General features: G+C 37.4%; 1 protein-coding gene across 1 annotated transcript in view; it reads left to right on the forward strand.

Moving 5' to 3' along the window:
- The first annotated feature begins 1759 nt into the window (after positions 1-1759).
- The window catches only part of LOC132200071 (tyrosine-protein kinase RYK-like), a 62292-nt gene continuing 40698 nt past the window's right edge, over positions 1760-23353 (forward strand). The window contains exon 1 of the mRNA XM_059625260.1: positions 1760-2002. Coding sequence (XP_059481243.1) covers positions 1882-2002 — 121 coding nt within the window. The 5' untranslated portion in view covers positions 1760-1881. The remainder of the gene's footprint in view (positions 2003-23353) is intronic.

Raw genomic sequence — 23353 nt, forward strand, 5'->3', positions numbered from 1 at the left:
AAAGCTTAGTCAATGATTAAATTGTATGCAATATTTTGGAAAGATGAAATAAATATAATTAAATTAATTTTATCAAACAGACTATTCATTTGTGTTTTCGTTAATAATAAAAAGTAGTAGTTGCGTTTTTTTTTATCCTCCTTTTTTCCATCAAATCTGGAGCACTGCAGAATGGGATTTAATTAGCAGTTCTTTTCTCATCTCCCATTCACTCAATTTAGCTCTGCACTTGACAGTTTCCGGCTGACCTGTTTCGACCCGCGCGTTTCTCCATTTGCTGTTGTTTCAGCCAGCGGTGCGTTACCGCATCCAATTAATAAAGGCCTCATTAGGCCGTGCGAGCGCAGAATGCACAATTAAAGTGCTTTCTAGCTGCGACTCCCTCCTTGCATCCCTTCGGACCCGGGCACAGTATCTCTCTGGCATGCAGATCGATCATTCACTTTAATAATTTCATTAATTATGCAGGCCAAAACAAATAGTGCCGCGCGCATGCACATCAAGAGCGGCGTATAGAGATGTGCGACGCCGCTCTTGCTCTGCACTGGTGCTTTTATCATAATTGGAGCCAGGCGGACGGCGGCATTTACGATGATTTGTTTTTGCTACCGCTGACTCTGCAGATCTTCCCATTCAATCTATTCTGCAGGTCAGCAGAAGCACGTCGCGTGAAAAAGTTAAAAATAGCAAAAGATTGATTCGAAGAAAAAAAATATACCATCAAGATCTGATGGGTAGATTCTTAAAGATAGATTCTGAAATTCATTACCGTCAATTCAAATTCAATTTAGAAACAAAATGGAACAAATTATTTTAAATTTAAAAAAACATATCTCAAAGTGAATTGCAAAGCGAAATAAGTGCAAGAAAAATGCAGCCATTGATAGTTAGGACTGTTAGGAGAGGAGATAATATTTGAAACATACAATAGGTAATAGAAACAAAAATTTTTTTTGAATATTTTTATGATGTATTAAGCTATAGATAGAGATGGCTTTGTGAAACACCAATTAACTTGATATTCAACTAAATAATTCATTTCTTTTTTCAGTTAACGCTAAAAAACACACAAAATATCAAGCTTGGGAAAAATAGGTGATTTAAGCTCTTTTAAAATAGGTGATGTTTTTCAGCTGAAATATGTGGTAAACACTGTATTTTTATGATATGAAATTTATGTTACACACGCAGTTTTAGATGAAATTGTTTAAAATGATTTTAGGTGAAATTAAAAGTGCGAAAATTGTTGAATTAGGATTTTTCAGGGAAAATTTGTTTTCATCTTCTCAAATCAGTGAAAAATTGTTTAAATTTGGTACATTTAAATTCGGTGTACAAATTTCTGCGGAATAGGTGGTTTTAGGTGATTTGTTAATTTTTACTTCAAAAATATTTTGATATTTATCAGATTTTTTTTTTAAATTCAACAAATAAGCTAAAAATATGATCCGGTCGCTAATAGAAATTTACTAGACGTGAAGTAAAAATAATGATCCACGCATAAATTAAGATAATAATTATTACAATAATTTATAGTTTTTAAAAAAGTAATGAAGGTTTTAGATTTTGTAACATTTTTATTGAACTTTGCTTGTAACCATTTCAACTCGGTGTCGTTTGGAGCACTTTGAGGGAGTTCTTTGGAGTTGTGCGCGAGTCGGGGGTGGGCGCGTGCGTGTCCCGCGCCCTGCCTGGCATGCAGCCCTCGCCACTGTGCGCCGGTCGAGCCTCCGTTCAGTTGTGCTCGGCAGCTGCGATTGCCTTCACGTTGATTGCACGCGGAGGAGCCGAAGACGAGAGAGAGAAATGTCGGCACGGCCCGTGGGCCTCTGAACTTTGCTTTTGGGGCGTTTTGGAGTGTTGGGAACCCAGAACCGCGGCATGGCGGGCACCTGGGTTGCCTGGATTTTGTCCATGTGGCTGTGCTTGGTGACGGCGGTGCGACCGGCGTACTCGCACTTCAACCTGTTCATCAGCCAGCAAGAAGTGAAGAAGCTGATGGGTGAGTTACAAAAATTTAAAATATCCAGTCTGGTATGTGCCGAAGATGCATAAACATTGGAAAAGTATGGAAAATGTATTAATAGTTTGAAAATATGAGGCAAAATTTATTTAGTAATTTAAACAAAAATGAAAAACAAATCTAGAAGACAACCAGGAAAGTAAAGAGAAACGGGATTTTGTTCTTAGTAAAAAATAACTTAATTATTTAAAAGATTTTTTTTTAATTAACAAATAAATTTGTTTCTCTTCACTTCAAAATTTATTTATTAAATAATATTGCATCAAATTTAAAATAATTATTACAAACTCGCCCAACACCAAAACTAAATACTCTGTTGTTTCAAATGAAGATTAATTTATTTTTATATAAATTGTACATAAATTTATCTTTTACAGGTTTTTTCATTAAAAATCATTTTACTAAAATAAGAAGGAAGTCCATAAAATTGTAAATTATGGCAGTACTTATAAGTTTGTACAAATAGTCAAAGAGGGTAGATAATAAAGTAAATACAGGAGGGTATTATGTTGATAGTCTTACTAAAAATTTAATGTTGAAATTAAAGAGAATAAATCAGCAGGATATCTCATTTTGCTCTTGCGTTATGAATTATGAAGATCTCACCATGAATTATTGGTATCAGGGTTAGGAAAAAATCATCAGCCCACAACTTGTTAGCCGCTCCCTCTCTCTCGCATCACTCCACCCGCGGTGCCCCCGCAACAAAGAGCAGTTCATTAGAGCCCTAATGGTCCAGCGCACGATATGCGATTTTAATTTAGACCAGTCTCTGCGATGCAAAGAGTGAGGCCGCCCTTGTGGTGAAATGCCTGCTCACCTTATTAGCCCGGCCGCGATCGCACACGCAGCGAGGGCGAGAGAGACGAGCCGGATTTCATGAATGGCCTCGGGAGGCTCAGCGTTTGAATCAGTCAGACTGCACCGCAACATGAATTATTTTGATGAGAGAGAGAGAAAGGCTCCCGGAAAGAATCAAGGGGCAAACACACACCCACCGGCTTTTGTTCCGAAACCGCCCCCACTTGCAATTTATTCAAAACTCTCTTGTTGAAGAATATAATTCCAAGGGCGAAAAGAGCAAAAAACTCTCGCAATCGAAAAAAGAACCTTCTATCTGTCGATCGCGGCCAGCAAGTATTTTTTTTTACGACCACTGTCGGAGCGAAAATTTGAGTGCATTTTTATTATTCTAATAAACCGCGCGTCTGGCCGACGTTTTAAACCCTTCGATCAGTCTAGCGAGATATAGACGTGGCGTTCGATACCGCGGAAAATAACACTCGCAGCATTATTAATTTCAGATTCCCTTCGTGATTGCCCCGTGCGTTCTCTCGGTGCTTATCGAGCACAAGTCACGCAACCGGTTGCACCAATCTGTCGCGCTGATTGCATACCTGCTTCCTCAGCCGGGCAAGGAAATCTGATCGCTTAACGCATGGATAAATCCAGTCTGGAATTCTGATTGATCATTTTGCACAATTCAGCTGAAAGTTTGTTGTGGCCACCAGTTTTATTTCTATCAGAAACCTCCATTAACTTGCTAATTACCTTGGAGTAAGAAAAGGAAAAATGTTTCCCAAAGTTGCCTAAAAATCACGTTTGTTAATCTATGAGGAAATAAATCATAAATTTTATATTTAAGGTGCATTTAAATTTAATATTCAAAATTTTTGATATGAAGATGTTTGAATTATACTGTAAACAAATATTTTGCAAATGAGGATAGTAATAATTTTGAGGTGTCCAAATTTTTATTAAGGAATTTGGATTTCTTATTCATTCAATATATTTAGAAGTTCAAAACACCTCCAAATATTAAAAAAAAAAAAATTATATAGTTCAAACAAGCTCAATTATTATATAATTATTTTTAGTAGTTTGATCAAGATATTTTTTATAAAAAAAAAGTAATAAAAGTTTCTCAAGATTGTTAAAAGTTAAAGGCGTTGCTAATTAGCTGACGGCTGAAACGAAGGTGACGCAAAGTCGACTCGCCGGCAGCTCGTTTGGCGGATTTCTCCCTTTTTGGCAGCAGCTCAGCGTGGCTGGGCGCGCGCGCGTCTCTCTGCCGACAGAAGACGATAATAATGTTCAAAATACCAGAGGCGAAGGCTTCCTTTTCGATTTGTCTTCATCTCGAGCTGACGTCCAACATGGCATATTTTTTCACTCTTCTTTTCTAATTTACGTCAACATTGTTACACGAACGACATCAGCATAATATCGCCGACGCTGAAGAGAAGAAAGATGCGGCAGTAATGAGCACCAGCGCAGCCCAATCTCCCCTGCCTGCTCGCGACGGGGGCAATCATCTTTCGTTTCTCTCTCTCGCAGGAATTGGATTTGAATATCGTTCGAGGCGCTTGCGAATCGCCCTTTTCTCATTAGCATTAGCGGCCTGGGTCGTGATGGATGGAAAGGAAAGCCTCCTCGTTTGCACGCTTCAATCAGCGCCCGGGAAACTTTGCGGCCGACGGAAAAATCCCAGCAGCTCAAAATTTCCCCCAAAATTTTCTCGCAAGACTGAATTGGTCGAATAAACAATTTTTGCGGTTTGGCACAAGAAAGATGGAAATTAACTTTCCGTGTTCTTTCGTGAAGAAAATTCCGTTGGCATAAATTTGCATGAATTTGCTGGGAAAGTTGAGCGTACAGAAATATGAACAAGAGAAACGAAATTGGGCGAGCCCTTCAAGTTTTATGGCGGGGCAATAAACAAGCCTTTGGTTTTACATGGCCTGACGTCTCTCTTCTTCCGAGCAATCCTTTCGGTGATGGCGTGGTGATATTTACTGTTGCCTTCGTGAAGAGTTAATACTTCTGAATAATTTACAAGCGTCTTGGGATGAGAGCAAAACAAAAACGTCGGCCACCGAGCTGAACGACGAGAGATGCTTTCATGCAAACTTGAGCTGTAGTGTGTCTACGATATGGAACGGGACACTTTCTGAGTGCGAGCAAAAGGGGCCGTAAAGGGACACACGAGAGAGATGCGTGATAGTAAAATGGGTCGGTTGGAGTGGAAAACGCAGCGACTTGAAAGGCGAGAAATGCAAATAATCATAAAAAAACGCGTCCATAGTTTATGTGGAGGCAGTAAAACAAAAATGGAAAAATAAGGAAAATGAAAACGAAATTGCTTTTTTTATAATACACACCTAGAGAAACTAAATGAGTACAACGTTTTGGCCGTTGATGACTTCAAATATTAAAAACAAGATTCCTATAGAATAGGATATTGTTAGTTTTCGTTGTAACAATTATTCATTATTTCATCAACTTTTGTAACCTTAAATGAGATTAATAATATTTAAATTATTTTGAAAAGAATTTTTTCTTTGTATTAAAGTGACCTGAAAGCTATTTAAATTTTATTCTGTATTAAATTTAACTTTTCCTGCTGCAAAATAAAAAACAATTAAGGGCTTTAAAAATCTGATTCAATTACCGTCCCATTCGACCCTTAACGAGCAAGAGCTAATTGCGCAGTAATTAAATCCGCTGCAGAAATGTGAATTTTCTCGCCTGCCATTTTTGAATGGCGCCTTAATTAAATCCATTTCAATTTACAGGCAACAACAAGGCGCCTCGCGCAATTAGCATGCATAATTACGCATAACTTCTGAAAGAGGCCCTAATGACCCAAAAGCTCGTTTAATTCAGAGCTCAAGTTGCGAGAAGAGGCGCGGTTCATTCAAAATTAATTAGCCGCGCGCAGACAAATTCCGCCGACGCCTCCTTATCTGCAGGTGCAGCAGATTGGCCCTGATAATCCAAGCGGCTGCATTTGCATATTCATTGCCGACTGAAGAAAACAATAAGCGCCGCCTCTGAATGTATAATGTAGGAGTAATTTGCATACTGCGAACTGCAGAGTCATATTTCCCGCCTAACTGCAATGATAATAATAATTGCCTCCAAGAGAGTCAACACGCGGCTTAATGTATTCCATCTCGGAGGTGCGAAGCCCCTTTGCGGGCGGCGGTGTTAATTGCACTTTGAGTTCCGCTCCTTTTTGCTGGGCTTCTCTGATGTGCGCGCTTCTCTTTCGACGTGGCTGCCGATTTAATAAGAGATTTGGTCTGCCCTGAACTTTTCTTACGGTCGTATAGAGAGTGGAAAACCGGACGGGAAGAGAGGCGAGAGAACATTTTTCCCGGCAGTGAAGCGATAACGCTCGATCGTAGCGTTTCTTTGAGAGTATATCAGGAGAGATCATTTTCAGTCTGATTAAGTAGTCGATTGGAATTAACGACGCTGTGAAGTAGAAAATGTAACGGCGAAATAGCTTAATTTACAAAAAAAAATTATTTATTAGTACTGAGAATAATCGCTTTGACTGAGTGGTTTCTTTGCGTTTTAAATTCTATAAAAATTATACTTTTGAAACAAGAAATTCATTAAAAGGATTAATTCTATAACTAATTGCGATCAATACTATGGATCCAAATAAGTTAATTTTAATTGTCAATTATTTATCATATTTTCATTCTTGCTGGTCCAGCTTCAAAATTTTAATTGTGTCTCATTTCAATATACATCGTGGTTTTAATTAATAATCAAAATGTAGCAAGTGCAGCAATAATCAACCTTGATTTCACTAGTACCTGTTATTTGACACATTGTACACATTTATAATTTTAGTATTGAAAATTTTTGACAAGAGAAAGTTAAACAGTTGTTGTAACAAACACATTGCACTATACAAATTTTTATTTATTTAAAAACATTAATATATAAATTGAAATTAAGAATATTTTTTATAATGCAAAAATATATTTTATTTATGAAATAAATTAACGTATAATCTTTATTTTTAAATTTTGCTAACAATAATTTTATTATAAATCAAATTAAATGCGTTATTTGTACATTGAAGAAATTGGAAAATAGCACCATTGTCTCGGTCTTTCCATATGAAAAAAAAACACTGATTTGCGGTCATCATTAATATAATTTCGTTCATCAAAGATCAAAACTCATCTAAGTTTTTTAAAGAAAATTCAGACTTAATAATATATATTAAGATTTTAATACTATGACATTGCTAACAAAAAGAAAGTGAAACATTCGCATTGTTTTCCGTGGCCTCTTTTTTCCTACTGGGGTTCACTCTTTGGTTAGCTTTTCCACGATCTTTATTTGACTTTGCTGTCACGCGGGGTTGACGAAGTAGAGGGAAAGTTGCCAGTTGAACGCAACCATACAACAAGGGAGGCGTGAGCCAAATTGAAATTTATCAAGAAGCGCGCTCGACTCGCTTTTTCCGTCGTCTTTTTCTCTCGCCGCTGGTTTTAAGCAGATGAAATGCCTGCTCATTCGCGAGAGAGCACGAACCTTTTTCACGAGAGCGCGTAAATTTCGGCGTAAATCATCACGAAGAGCGTCAGCACGGCAGGGAAATAAAGATTATAAGGCGCGCACCACACAAACGCTCACTTCGTTACCGGCTGAACGGCGATGGCAGGCAAGTTAAATTGTTATTCATGGCCAGATTAACCACGGCGTGCCGGCAACACCGTGATTTGATAAGATTCAACTTATTTATGGCTGAAAAAGGAGGAAATTGGTGTAAAAAAATTGAAAAATGGTCTTATCCAGTGAGGTTCACTAATATATTTTAAATTTTAATTGATGTTTACCTCCAAAAGACTCCGATATTGAGTAAAAAAATATGGCGCTTCAATATATCTTATCAGTTGAAATATAAATATAAAAATTGCTTATTGAGTGATTTTGTTAATTATATATTTTTTCACTTTACAATTATTCTCATATTTATGATTCTTTTTGGCTTGCCCTGGGGTTGATAAATTCAATCTTATAGATTTTATTAAATATATAAAAAATTTTCATTCTAAAGATTTATTTCTTCTTCTTCTTCTTCTCATTAATGTGTTTAATTGCAAGATTTGCAAAATAAACAAAATCTAGATTTTAAGAATTCAATTTTTGCTTTTATTTATATCAACTTCTTAATCCTCTTAGGATTAAGTAAAGGCAAAAATGTGATAAGTTTGGATGAAATCTGCAATAAAAGACATTCTGGGACGAACAAAATTATTCACATTGATTGGCCTGATAATATTTTGAACCCCTGCCCAATTCAGTGGAATCCTTTGTCTTATCTTACCACTTCGAACAGCTTGAAAACCAACTCGAGAATAACTTTGCATCAAACATGGTATTCCTCTTCGGGTAATTACATTTTTCCTCCCCTCGCCATCGTTGATTGCTAAATTATGCATGAAAATTCCCTTAAGGAAGTTCCATTTTTAATGACGAGAAGTGTTTTGACAGATTGAACGGTGCGTTACTAACAAGCAACCCTCGCTCCTCACCCCATTCATTCGGGAAAAGTGCATTACGCTGCATCATGTGGGTGTGTGGATGGGCGTGTGTTTGTACTCACATGTGAGATATAGAGTGAATGTGCGTTAAAAAAAGAGCGAGTGAGTTTTTATCATTCAGGGGTGTATCCATTATCACCGCCAGTAAGTGATGTTGTCGGCCGCGTGCGCGGGTTGCCTACCTGTCTGTTTGTCTGACTGTCAAGGGTGCATCAAGTAGGATGACTCAACGGTTCGCAGTGCAGCGGCAGCATTTGCTTCGGCGTTATTGATTATGGGATTAAGGCGCACAATGCACGGCGAGCGAGCGAGAGTGATATATGGATTGGCAACAAAAATATATCCATCATCGCACTCCACGCGCGCGTGTGTGTTGTGTTATTATTGTATATGCCTGCCTACGTGCAGATTAAATTTTGAATTGGCGAAACGAGCGCGCATGTTGCTGGGAGCTGGCAGGCCGGCGTGTACTTTATTTTTCCACGGAAAAAGGGAATTGGGCGCCGCCAAAGCAAGCGAGAGAGGGAAATTTATGAATTCTGCCGAGCTGAAAAGGGATATGAGCGTTGCAGCCGATTGGTTTCCGCAGCAATATTTGGAGCTTCTCCCTGCCACATTCGCTGGAATTTACTTGCAACAGAAAAATAAAATTTACAGAACAAAGATCGGCCAATTATAGCAGAATGTTTTCGCATTTTTTAATAAGAAAAAAATTTAAACTGCGCTTTCACATTTGAGTAAGTAATTTTTTCAGTTAATTTTATTCCAATTTTTTTTTTACATAAATTGTTTAGTTTATTATATTTTTATTTTAAAAAACGATAAAAAATATGCACATTTTTCATGATAAACAATCACAAAAAACTGTTTTCAAAGCGCAGTAATTAAGTTTAATTAATTTTTTAGAGTTTTGCTTTCTTAAATATAACAATTATTACAATAAATGCCATAAAAAAGTTTCTTATAAAAAGGCCTGCAAGTCACAAGAAAAAAATCACTAAACCTCTCTAGTAAAATCTTTGCTCAATTCAAGCAGAAAAAGAGGCTAAATCTCAGTTGCAGTTGCGCACAACTGCCTTAATTTCGATCGCGGTCGGTTGCAATTGAATTCAATCCGCTTCATTGCGCTTTATCTGTGGTTTTAAATAACTTTAAGCGTCGTTCTGTTGAACACTTTTATTGCTCGGCAGATGCAATAGCCATTCATGACGCAGCGCCGCTTTAATAGCCAATACCAGTCGCATCTTATTTTTATGGCGCAGCACAAAGAAAACGGACGGGATATGGAAGCTGCTGCCGTCGTCGAGCGAGACACGTTTTATGTCGCAGCGCCCGGCATTAAACGCACAGGCGACACAAATTAGCCTTCCTTTGTACCCTTCTTTCTCTGTTTACAGGCAGTAAAATTCGCGCCCCGGACCGACAAATTTCCTGACATTTGCCGCCGTACTCCTTCGCACCAATTCAACGACATGTAAAATTGCGGCTGATATATGAGAAATTTCAATTGAAGTTCACAGCAAATTTTTATTGAACTAGTTTCAAATCATGATTTTTAATGTATCATCAGGCATTCTCTTCCCAAATACATCACACTTAAATTCAATATTATAAATTTAGGCAACTGAGGAAATGCTAATAAAAAATTATTATTACATTAAATTTTACATTATTACATTGGTAAACATACAAATTAATTTTGACACCTATTAAAAGCTATATTTTAAACATTTTATTAAAAAAGTTTATTTAAATTCTTTATTTTATTTTAATGAAAAAATTTTTTTGCAATCATTACAACTATCCAAATCTAAGGAATCTGGAATCTCGAGGAAAATTATCTACGTGTTGGGTTTTGGTAAAATAAAATATTTATCGCTGCGTATCACTAACCAGATAAATTTAAATAAATTGCACTGCTTTGGTGGGCTATTGTGAATGATAATTTTATTATAATTTATATTATCCTACATCAGATGAAGCAAATTATGCAACACAAAGAAATAATTAATAACAATATAGGAGTTGAATAAAAAATACCAGAAAAAGGAAATTCAGAATAAAATTCCAAGAATAGCACACAAAGAATATTATAAATTGTCAGAATATTCTTTTTTTATATTTTTCCTATACAATCCGAGTTTGAAAAAAGGAAGCTCCCAACTTAAATCTGTGCTTCTGTGTGAGCGTTTGCTGTCGGTCGGACGCTCAAGGGTTGCTTGGCGAAGAGCCCTTTCGCTCCTGTTTCACTGCACCCCTTTGCGCGGCCACGTTTGATGAGAAACAAGAGAGGAGCCGCGCGGCCGCTTTATCGCGATTCACCCAAGTTAAAAGCCAACATTCGATCGACTCCTTTTGTCCGTTTCCCTGCAACCGCGCTTGCTACATAAAAGTTGACCAAACATCAGCTTTATGAGCCCTCTCGAGTTGCCAGCCGGCGATATTTCTTTCACCCCTGCACCGAAAGCAAGATTTCCAGAAAAATAAAGAGCGCTGGCAATGATATGGGAGAGAAAAGAGAGCGTGTCGCAGAAAATGGAACCTCGGTTTGCGTCGTGTGTCGGGGGATTATCTTCTGTTACTATAAAAGTTCACAACCACACAAGACGTCCAGAGCAATTTTCAAAGGCATTGAAAATGATTGGCTGTTTGATAAAAGTGTTTTTTTTTTAATTAAAAATAAAATAGAAAAATGATTCAATTATTCCAATTTAAATAAACTTTTTGTCTAATTGATTAGATTAGTACCATAATTAAATTGTAATTAACACTTTTCTTCTAAAATAATTTTTAATTTTTAGGAATGAATATTTGGATGTAGGCAGCTATTGTATTGTGGAACACCAATTAACTTAATTTTCAGATAACTAAAATTTTTATATATACACAGTAAACATAATCAGACATAAATGAGTGAGAAAAATAAGTAAAATAATGTTTCCTTCAGATTCTATTTTAGCTAGGTAAAAAAACTCATGATTTAAGGCAATCGTCTAAGTTTACTAACTCAGTATAATAATTTTTTGAACCCTTCATTGTCAGTTCTTATCATTGTGGCAAAATGTTTTTTGTGAGAGGAAAGTTAATCCCTTTCCAAGATTTTAGAACAGAGGGACTGAGATTTCTAAGGAAATGACTAATTTCATTTCAATTAAACAAGGGGAAAACAGCTATTTTGAGCTTCCTTTGAGCAAAAAAGGAACGGAAGGAAATTTATACCTTTCTCAAGAACCATTAAGATGGACTATCTCAAGGGAGATTCATTTCATCCCCGCAGCCACGTCTCTGCTCAGGCGCGACCATCAGATTTAAGGACCGGCTACTTGCGCACAAGAGTAATTACGCCCGCTTTTTACCCAAACGATAGGGTCCCGCGTATTAATTGCGCAAAACACAGAGAGGGAAGACAAATCGGCTCACATTTGTAATTGCCGCTTAAAAAGTCTTAATTTCCGGCGGCAGCGAAATTGAACTGGCGCGCGGCCAGTGGCGAGAAAAAGACTTCATCAGTTCTTGCGTACAAGTGGAATTTCGGGGACGCAGTGACGCGTGTGTTGGCGGAGTGTAATTTATTCTGGTGGTCGGACGGGGACAATCACGCCGGGCCCGAAATCCAGAGCTTTTTGTGCATAAATCCAGAGTCGCAATCAGCAGAGAGGCCATTTGAATTGTAAATGTCCCGGGCACATCATAATTATGCCGACCGCGGCAGCCGAGAGAGCGCTCTTTCGATTCCGTATTGATTGGAATCGTGAATGAAGGGTTAACAAGGCCGCGCTTCCAAACCCAAATTGCCATCGCTGAAACCGACGACCGCGAAATTGCCCACTTTTCAAATGGCGAAATGTTTGCACAAGCAAAGTGCCGCCTGATGTTCTAAAGCTGCACAGAGTAGCGCATTAAGCAGCTCGTAAAGGGCCTGCACTCATTTGCAAATAACTTATCCCATCTTAGATAAGGCGGAAAATTTTGAAGTGTGTGTTTGAGTTTTTGGCTGGCTTTTACTCGATGAGCTTTATTGTTTGATGGAAGATCAGAAAAAATCATTATCTAGCAAAACAGCAAAATATATAAGTGAATAAAATAACTCCGTCTAGTTAAGCTGACCTAAAATTCAATTATCAAAAATTTATAAGCCATGGATATTGCATTTCTCCATCAAAATTGAATTTCTTCCAGTCATGTTTAACTTCCTTGCATTTTTATTTTTTTTTTATTTTTAACTTTTTAAACTAATTATTCTTAAGTTTTCTATTTTTTTTTTTTAATATACAAGTATTTTTAGAAAGAATATTTTTAATTCTAGATTTAAAAAAAAATTATATCCAAGATTTCTCCGTTTTCAAGTGTAATAAATCATCCTTCTGTAATATACGAGCAAATCAGTAAAACGCAGTCGGGCAAAAAATGAGACATCAGCATGGAAAATCACGCGCGTGCGGTCATTTCTGGCCTGGACGCCGGTCTTTCTCCCTCTGGGTCTCTTTCCGCTCATCGCCGATTCAGCCACGGCTATTCTTCCTCCGCTCTCACATCCGACCGAGCGTACATGCGAGAAAGAAAGTCTTCCTGCATATGTATGTATGTAAGCAGCGGCAGCAGGGTTCGATACTCCCCAAAACGAGCGAAAGACGTGAAAAGCACTTGGTGCGTGTGATTGAATTTTAAGCGCCAGCTCAGCAGCACCAGCTCGCCGGAATTATTCTTCCTCTTGATGGCTTTGGTACCGCATCGAATATGAATTTATGACTAGCGGGAAACGCATATTGTGAATGAGACCCAACCGTCTGGAATGCATAATGACGGTGTATATTTTTTATAAAAAAAGCAATTCTATCCTTATAAATTACAAACTTCACTAAAGATATTCTTCTTACAATTAGTGTCAATTGAAAATAATAAAGAATAAATTTTCCAATAATTTATTAATTTGAACATTTCATGTAAAATCCTTTGAAATTCCTTGGAAACTGAAATGACAAAAATATCAATTTGTTTAAAATATTTACAATATAAAATGTTGATATTCCAAATGTTTGACGTAAATTTTAATATCAGATGTTGAAATTTTATTGCTTTAATTAGGCTGATGCGAGGAAACTTTCTTCAAATTTAACCTGGCAGATACTGATAAAAAAGGAAAATTATTATTATTTTTATTATCGAATTTTTCGCAAACTTTACATTGGAATAAATATTTTTGTTTAAATCAGCCATTGAGATGAAGAATTAAATTATTTGATTAAAAATAGACACAAAATTATTATATTCCGTCTTAAATTACATAAAAAAAAAGTGTATAATTTGGTCCAGTCATTGGCGAGGGAGCTTGGAGTATCACACAAAAAAAGAACGATGAGCCGCCAAAAGTAAAAGGTTGCGTGCAATTGACGGCGACGTTGTTTCAGTTTTCCACACGTTAATTGTTTTCTCATTAGAATACAAAAATATACAATGTGCTGAATTTCCTTCGAGTTTTATGGAAATTAAATTTACATAAATATATTTCACATTCATTGAAAATCACAACGCAAAAAGTGTTAAAACCATTCAGGAAAAATATACGAAGAAATTAAAATACATAAAAACTTCCCAAGAAGCCTATAGAGTCACATGGCCATGCCAATTTTCAAGCCCTTTCTTTCTATAAGGGGTTAAGATATCCACGAATGAATCTTCTTCCGATGAATATACAATTTTTTCCGTATAAATCAAGCAATAAAAAACAATTTGCAAATCTTGGAAATTGAATCCAAAAGTAAAATTATCATTAAGTAATTAAAATTTTGATTATTGGAATTTTAAATTTAAAACAAAAAAGTTTCTACAGTAGTTTTTTTTTTCAAGTTGTCGCGTGTTAGCTTCACTAGCCGCCAACGCAGCTAGCTACTGAGCCCAGGCGCCTCGACAAGGCCCGCGACCTGACCAGGGAAAAATTTTTTGGTGTTCTCTTGCTAGAAGAACTTTTTTAGTTTTTATTTCTACCTACAACTACACCTCCACCCAAATACAACCAAAAAACCAAAAATTAAAACACAAATTCTCAACACAATACCTTTTGCAGATGTCTAGCTTCTTCTTCTTTTTTCTTTCTTCGTAAAAAAAAACGTAAAATAACGCACACACTAACGCTGGCACAACCGAATTGAACGGGGAACGGTGAACGGTGGGGGGCTTACGATGACCCAGAGATGAACCCTGAGCGTGACCTGCTGGGGCGCGGGGCTCGAACCCGGGCTGTGGGCCACCGCGATATCCGACTCCGAGAGACCGGGAAAATCGCGTCCCTACCAACTTCCGGAAACCTGACAGGGTGTACGGTACCCTTGAGACATCCAACCCCGATGCCGCGACCCAATTACCTCTTAACACCTGAATAGTGCGTGGATTACAAATACATCGTCATCAAATTAACAAAAATACATATACATAGATGATTTTTTTACAAATACATATAAATAAGCGATCTCTTCAATCTTCTCTCTTCTTTCTTCTTTCTTCTTTCTTCTTGGGGCCCCAATCACGATGATATCCTAAAAATACACAAAACTACATCATGATTAATTATACAATACAACATAAATCATAAAAATATACATAAAGAAAATTATTAGTTACCACCACCACCAAAAATCCACACTCGCACACACACACACATGCATACCCTCCACCACCACCACAATCCCTCCACCCCCCCGAAAATCCACCACCCGCCGAGCCGTAGCAGGAGACTAGGGTCATTGCGGGCCAGGGGGCTTTGCGGTGCACCCCTCAGTCCTTCTCAGGAACCGGAATTACTATCCGCAAGCGGTTACCCCTCCTCAGGACCCTCAGGTGCCCCCCTCCACCCCCAGAAGCGACCCACTCACCTGGACACTGCATGTTGGCAAGCCCTGGACAGCATCCAATCCGAAGACTCTGGACACTAACACACGACCACACCGACACCTCCGGCCACGACGAGGGCCAACCTCACACTGACGCAATATGATGCCACCTATGGCGTTGGTGGGCGTTTTTCTCACACCTGATTGTCTTCTTCCTTACACTTTTACTGTCGAGTTTCACATCAAATAATTTACTTTTTTTAAATAAACTAAACTTCACTGAATATTTTTTCCAGATATTTTATCAATTTAAAATTATTTTCTGTAATAATATGGTTCCAAAATAAAGAAATATGTAAACGTTAAATTATTAAGGAGGGCGAAATAATAAACAAAAATTGATTATGAAACATGTTTTTTTAACTTTTTTTTTATTAAATTTATATTTGTAGCTCTCAGTCAGAAAATTACCTTAGTTTCATTAATTTTTTTGTTATTGTATTTTGAGCTTTATCTATCATAATTTAATCCTTATTAATCTTGCCCTTTTTTTACGTTGATATATTTTATTTTATCCTGTAAATTCCTTCCTGGAAATAAATTTCACATTTAACTTTGAGGACCAAAAAATTAATATAGTGAATAATTCCAGTCAAATGTTTAATTTTAAAAGAAGACCAGTTTTTTTAACTCTTTTTGGCGACAAAAAGCTCAGCGACCATGCACAAAAGTATACGACCGCGGCCGACGAGATTTCGGTTTCGGCCCAAAACCCAAGTGAGCATTTTGTCAAGACGGGGGCAACCGGCGTGGCAGGCCCGTCTAGCAGGTTGCATAACTCGGAACAAAATAATTATTTTTAACCTTCAATCTTCATAATTTCAATGCGTTATGAAAAATGAACTATAAATTCAAAATATGATAGGAAATCTTGTAATAACAGACATTTTTTAGAGTTCTAATTGAATATTTTAGTTGTTTAATCAAAATCTTTACAAAAAAAAGGATGAAATCTTTTAGTTTAATTTTCTGATTGCTTAATTAATTTTGTAGACATCTTGAAAAAATTTAAGAATTCCACATGACAATAATCAGATTGATTTCAATAAAAAAGCGATTTCCTGCCTTACAAAACCCAATCAAAATTTTCAGCTTAAATCCTTACTCCTTACTGAATTTTTTGGAATTAAATACAAGCGATCAATCAATAGTTAAATTTTCAAAATAAAAATTTTTGGATGAATTTTTTTATCCAGTACTTTCTACTTAAAATAGAAAAATTTACATTTTACTTGTAAAAATACCCAATTATTTGCTTCATCAACATCCATTATTCATCTCTGTGCTGAGCGACGTGAAGCTCAACCCTTTCGCCCGAAGCCTAGGGAAATTCGAGCAGCTCTCGCAACAAAATTGCCTCCCGCAGGCTAACAAGCTGCAATTATTCCAGAACCCGGCATTGCACTTTGCAAAGAGATGCAGCGGCGCTCTCTCACGTACGCACTTGGCCTTTCTTGCGCTCGTCGTAATAAGTCCTAATTTGCGCGCACGTGTGAGATAACAAATTACGAGCGTCGGCGTTAAGCGCGCTTACTCTGGTGCCAGGGCGCTAATTTGTATGCATAGAATATTTTATAACCCGCGGGCACGGGCCTGCTGCTGCTGCCACCGGCGCCGAGAGTGTGTGCATAAATTCCGGACCGCGCGTGAATTATCTCTCGCGAGGTTTAAGATATTACAATGTGTGTGCGGCGGCGAGCTCCGCCAACGCATGCCGAGAGTGCGCTCGCTGCACCTCTCTCTTGGTGTCGCGTTTCGATTTATCGCGCCGTGTTGTTGTCGTGAATAAAACGCCTGCCGCTCTTTACGACTGCCAGCAAAAGATAACTCAACTAGACGCTAGATAAATGCGGTAACCTAGAAATTTTTACATACATTCTCCAGAAGATTTTTTAATTAATGTTTGTAAGTAAGAAATTAATTTGTTTAAAATCAAGGTTTTTTCAGTTTTATGCACAAAAAATAAAAAATTGTATTTTTCATATTTGTTTATCATTTTAAATTGGAATTTTTGAAACCAAAATGCATTATCAGTTATAAGAATTATGCATATTTATAAAAAAAAATGACTTTTTATTTGAATTGATTTGAGTAGAAAAATTTTATCAACCCATTTTTATTTTTCTCATATCACTGTATATAATTATAGAAAATTGTTCTCCAAAACGTAGTTGTTAAAAGGTTTTTTTTTTCAAACATTTATAATTAAAAGAAGTTTTTTTTTTCAATTTAATCCATTCATTTTTGAAAAGAGAAATCCAACCAAGGCACTCCATCATAGTCAGCTGGACTTTCAATTTCCCTTCGAACTCCTCTCTGACCATTCCTCCCATTCGAAAACAAAATAAACCTTACTTACTCCAGCAGCCGTCCCGGCAGAATTACCATTTTTGGAGCTGACAATGCTTTCCATCCGTGGGCGATATTAAATTTTCCATGTGGAGCGCTTTTGTCAAAAATTAGCAAACACTGAAAAAAGTGTCCCCCGCTTCTCTGTAAACATTCAAATTGCCATGTTTTCCCCGTTTTGGAGCATTTTTCACCCGGACAGCGCTCGGAAAAAGTAGCTCACCCTTTTTCGAGAGGACGGCACGTTCCACTGTAGGGGCGCCCGTTATCAATGTCGCTCCCCTTTGGCAATGGTGCCAATTTGGTCCTTTCTTGCGTCGCTTTTTATCAGCGACGCGACCTGCATCGCCGTCTTGCTGAAGAAATTAAAACTTTTCCACTTAGGCGAAATTAGCCGAGTGCATCGTATCGTAAGAGGGCTCATTGTTTCCCCTCGCAAGTTCCACGCATATTTTTTTTTCTCTGGAGGTCTAATCCGGCGAGGAAAAGAGCGAACAAAAGAACCGCGGCGCGTCAGGTCATATGATGTTGGAACCGCTGGCAGCACTAATAAAGCACCCGGTCCGTCACGCGCACCACAAAGGAGCGAGTTCATAATTTTTCCATTTCCCTGCTGTCGGTGCGCGCCACCGACGATTCATCAGCGCTCGCGTCGAAAAATAAGCCGCAGATGAAACACACAAGCTCTCGTCTCATGTATGTGTGCAAAAATAACGTTTGTGTGCAATTTCGCTTTTTTTTTAGGAGGGAGGTGGAAATTTTTCCGAACCGCCACAGTGGAGTTTATTTTTGACAGCAGCAAAAGTACAGCTGAGACGAAATTCATGTTTGGAATAGGTTTTATTTTTTATTTACATGCAAATTGTTTCCAACATTTTCCCATTAATGATCAATTATGAATGATAAAAATTTACCTTCATAAACATAAATACAATTTTATTAAACTGGAATTTGTATAATTTGCATTCAATTGAATAATATATTATATTATGATTAACAACATTAAATTTATATTAATATATTATCATATTAATACATTAAAAACTTATTTTGATACATAAAAGTTTAATTATGGATTTTAAGCAAATGATGTTTGAATTTTAAAACATTGAAATCGATTTAAATAGTCTTCTGTTACTTTTGTAGCAAATAGAAAGACATTTCAATAAAACAAGTGAACAATTTTCAATGCGATGTAAATAAAACAAAATTATGTGGGATATTCTTCTAAATAAGTTAATTATTCGTATCTAATTGTGCACAAAACAGATTAATGATCAGTTAAAAATACCTTTTACCACCATCTGCCATTTTAGCTGAATTTCCCAGAAGGTTCGACCCGAGCTGCCCGAAAACTTTAACCCAGATAAATGGCAAATTATTCATGGCACGGCGAATTTAGTTAGGGGCCAGTTCGGCAAATAATTATTACCATACAAAGTCTCGGACGAGCCGCTGCCGCCGTGCTCAATATTACTACCGGCGGCGGCGGCGGTTCTGTGTGTAGTTCTGCTGGCTGACTAAGTCGTGTTTCTCTGCGGTCAAAGTAAACACACTACACAGCAGCAGCAACATTCGGTGCCGGATTTCATTACAGATAGCCCGTGGCTGCTGGGCGATTTTCCATGCTTCCGATGAGATGCTCTCGGTGCATCTCGCTCGCCTACCTCATTTTAATATAAACTATTTGGCTAATTTTGTACCAGAGCTGCTCGACGCAAGAGTTTTCTAAATGGAGGGAGTTTAAATTTTGAGGTTTTATATTTAAAGAGCATGTTCAATAGTAATATTAACTGTAATTTAAAAAAAAAAGATTACTATTACAACAGACGATCGGACGACTAAGGACTAATTATAAATTTTGAACTTGCTGCTGTAGGTTGAAAGAAAGGTTTAGCGTTTTTTTCACTTTGCTATATTTTATTGTAATTAGAAATTATTTTTACATTAATTTGTACATTTTTTTAATAAATATTACAGCCTTTTTTCCAAATGCTTGGAAAACAAAACTGTTTGCGCTTATTACATTTCACAAAATGACAGTCACAGAAAACCTGCTAAAAAACCTTAATGGAAGAGCCGAAGATAAAAAAAAAAATGAAATTTCACTTAATATTACTGCTACTTCGTGCATATATTAAAAAAACCTGCACATTGCAGGGTAAAAATTTGTATTCAATTCTCCCTGTACTATTAATTTTCAGCTAAAGCTGCTTTTTAAAAATTGCACGTGGAAAAATTAATTTTAATAATAAGTACCCAAAACATCCACTATTTTTTCCAAGTATATTGAAGATAAATTGGGAAAAAAAATTAATTAAGCTTACTATTTTTTTTATGAAGGTATTAAAGAAAATTAATTAAACAACGTGCATTTGAAAAAAGCAAAGACCGCCGTAGGGAAAAGTTTGCCACATTTTGCAGCCTTCGTATATTACGGCCCTGCAATTTAGAGAGATACATAAAATTGTTATGAGCACAGATTCCCCTTCTGATACAAACCGTGCAAAGTAAACATCGCTGTTGTGGCCCTCTCTTGTTTCATCAGTTTCCGAACACAATCAAAATCCACTTTCCCTCTCCGCCTCCTCGGGGCGAAATTTCAAATGGACCGTCGGCGGCTGCGAGTGCGTTTGAAACGCAAGAAGCCCTTTTGCGCGGCCGACATGAAAGCGGACACTCGGCCGCCTGCACTTGGCACTCTGTCTCGCAATCTAATTACAATGGCTCGAGAGGTAAATAAAAGCGGCACACGCGTGCCATTACGCAGCGAGTAATCGTTTTTAGAGCATTATTTTGGGGGCTGCCGGAATTTTATTTCCTGCATAATGGCCCCCAGTCGCTTTTTAAAAAAAATGTGTGCCGCGTGATGATCATGACGATGAGAAAAAAAGAAGAGGGCAGTCGACTTGAGTAGCATAATGAAATTGCGTTGTTATGCAAAGTGGCTCTTTTCAATTGGAATGCGAGTGCCGGCACTGCTGGGAGATTTGCAATTACAATTCAAATTATATGTGTGCGCGGATGAGGACATGAGCACGTGGGGGATAGCCTCGCTACAGACACGCAGGGGACTTGGTGACTGCTTCGAAGTGGGATTGTGCGTGCTGTATTTTATTCCAAATGGAGGTATAGTCGACTTTCGGGCCTTATTTCGGTCAATAAACTTGGCGATTGATCGCTGTAGATTGAAATTTTCTCATTCCATTGATGTAAGATACACGAGACTGCTTTCCGGTGGTTAAATTGGTATATTATACCTTATATCGTTCCCAAATAGCCTTAATCAACTCAAATTGTATAAAATTCAATTTTCAATCCATCATTTAAATTATATCAGCGATGCAAATAAATAAATGTGAGATGTAAAATTTTCACCCCAGCATGTGAGAATTAATTTTGAAAGATAATTCTAATTTGGATAATTATTATTTTCTCTTTAGTAGGTTGTTTAATTTTAACATTCAAATTTAATTTTAATCATTCATTTTAAAATTATCAAATGAAGAAAATAAAAATTAAAGGATTGTTTTTCTTTGAAAAATATTTAGTTTCATTTATTTGATTCTAAAACTGTCAAAAATAATAACTGTTGAGATGATCAGATACTCAAGCATTCAAATTAATTTGTAATCATTACATTTTTTTCTTATTACCTTTCAACAGAGTAAATGACCAACTCAATGTTAATATGCTTAATAATTCTGTTAAAAACCTTCTTGAATATTAAAAAGAACTTTGTTTTATTTTTACCACTTACATCCTCAATTGAGGACAAGAAAAGCTCCCGCCAACGTCTTTTCTCTCCCCGCCAGAGCATCTCCATCTCATTATTATTTGTGCCTGGCGGAAAAATTAAATAAAAAATCTCCCGGCTTTCTTCTCAGCCTCACAGAGGGCCCAGACTGCTTAGGCTAATCCTTTAATTGAGTCGCGCGGCTTAATGAACTTGCATGTCTGCTGAGTCAAAGGCAAGACTGGCAAAGTTTTAAAATTGCCGCCAGCCATTTCGCTCGCTCGCTCGGCGCGCCTTTGAGTGCCACACTAATGGCTCCATTCGCCAAGTACACAAATTAACGTGCAACGTGATGGAAAATAAAAGACTAGGTGTGGTCGCGCACGTTGCCTACCTTCTAAAGTATTTTACTTTTAGCAAAAAACGCCATTCCAGAGCTCTTTTTATTCCGCCGTAACATTTAATGAATATTTTAAGCCACCTAGTTTGTGGAATTTCAAGCGGAATTAACTTTTTTCATGGAAGCAGTGAAGTTCCGTCCCCCCTCTATTTTTTGTTAAAGCTCTTATCTCTACGATGATAAAGCACAGGTTGTCCTGTGTGCTGAAAAAACGCGTGCGCTCCTTGTGCAACCTGACAATGATAATTAAAATCATTTGCGCGCGGCACAGTGTAGAGGGGAGTCCGAATTAAATTCCTGCCCCAGGCTGTAAATTTCCATTATTTCACTGCTCTCGCGTCAGATAGCAGCGAGTCGCTTTTTGCCTGTGCGTTCGTTCGTTCGATCGATGCCGCCGAGAGAAAGAGTGGCCTCGGACCAAATGAGAGAAAAATGTGTGCTCGGTTTTTTTTTGGGGTCTAGACCGGCCGTCGGCTGCTGCTTTTCAATATAACGTCCTCAGCCGGCTGCGTGTTGTTGCCACCGCTGGCTGCTGACCTTTTTTGCCGAAACGGACATGGTTGCCGTTCGGATTTCGAGTCAAACAGCTCGTCCGATCACTTTTCCACTCGAGTATGTCAACGACACGACTTTCAAAGCTAGTGGAAAAAGCCGGCCAGCTTTTTGGTCCGTGTTTGGTGGACGCACTAATCTTATGAAGGAAAACCGCACCTGGTGCGTGTGGGCATTTATAAAGGCATGAAGGGTTACACCAACTTGATTAATTTTTACAAATGGCAACATTAATTTTATAAAGAATTTTGCATGCGTTATTTTTAGGGAATTTCATGTATTTCAAAAAAATTGGCTAGTCATGGAAATAAAATGTCAGAAACTTCTTCCAAAGATGTATTTCGATTATTCTTTATTACAATGTTTGTTTCGTAAAATAGGTGTTAGAAATAAAAACAAGTGTTGCAATATAAAGTTATGATTTCATTCAAACTTTCACAACATTAAAATCGTTATTCAGTTTTGCTCTACTAAAAATGTAAGGAAAGCTGCCATAGTTTAAGATCAATATTGAGATTACAAAATTTTATTAAAGTTTTAATTCAAAAATAATTTTTTTAGTAATGCATTATTTACAAAAGAGAAACAATAAATTAGGATCCTGTATTAATTTAATTTACTTTAGTAATAAAAATAGAAATTAATTTGTCAAACTCCATTACATTTTAGATGATTTCACCAGACCTAATTTCAATCTACAATGTTTTTACCTTCTTGTATGAGTAAAGGTTATGCAACGTGCTCACTACACACGCTCACCTGGTTGCATAACCAGGTAAACGGTCTCCACGACCGCTCGGAAGAAAAATACACGAACCAAAATCATCCCCGAGTCCCCGACCATTTGCCTCCAGCAGTCGCTGTAACATTTTTTACATATGGGTTTAGGTCGAAACGTAAATAAAATCTAATCCCCGGCCCTTCTCGGTCCACATCCGCCTGAAATCCCACCCGTGAGAATACCCAGCACTCTCCTCTTCCTTGAAATCAATGGCGGGAGCTCGCTTGGAGTTTAGAGAAAAAAGAAGCCGTTGACACCTTTTCCATTTTCCC

Source organism: Neocloeon triangulifer, unplaced genomic scaffold (assembly GCF_031216515.1).
Source record: "Neocloeon triangulifer isolate White Clay Creek 2 clone unplaced genomic scaffold, ASM3121651v1 ptg000014l, whole genome shotgun sequence".
NCBI classification, from domain to species: Eukaryota; Metazoa; Arthropoda; class Insecta; order Ephemeroptera; family Baetidae; genus Neocloeon; species Neocloeon triangulifer.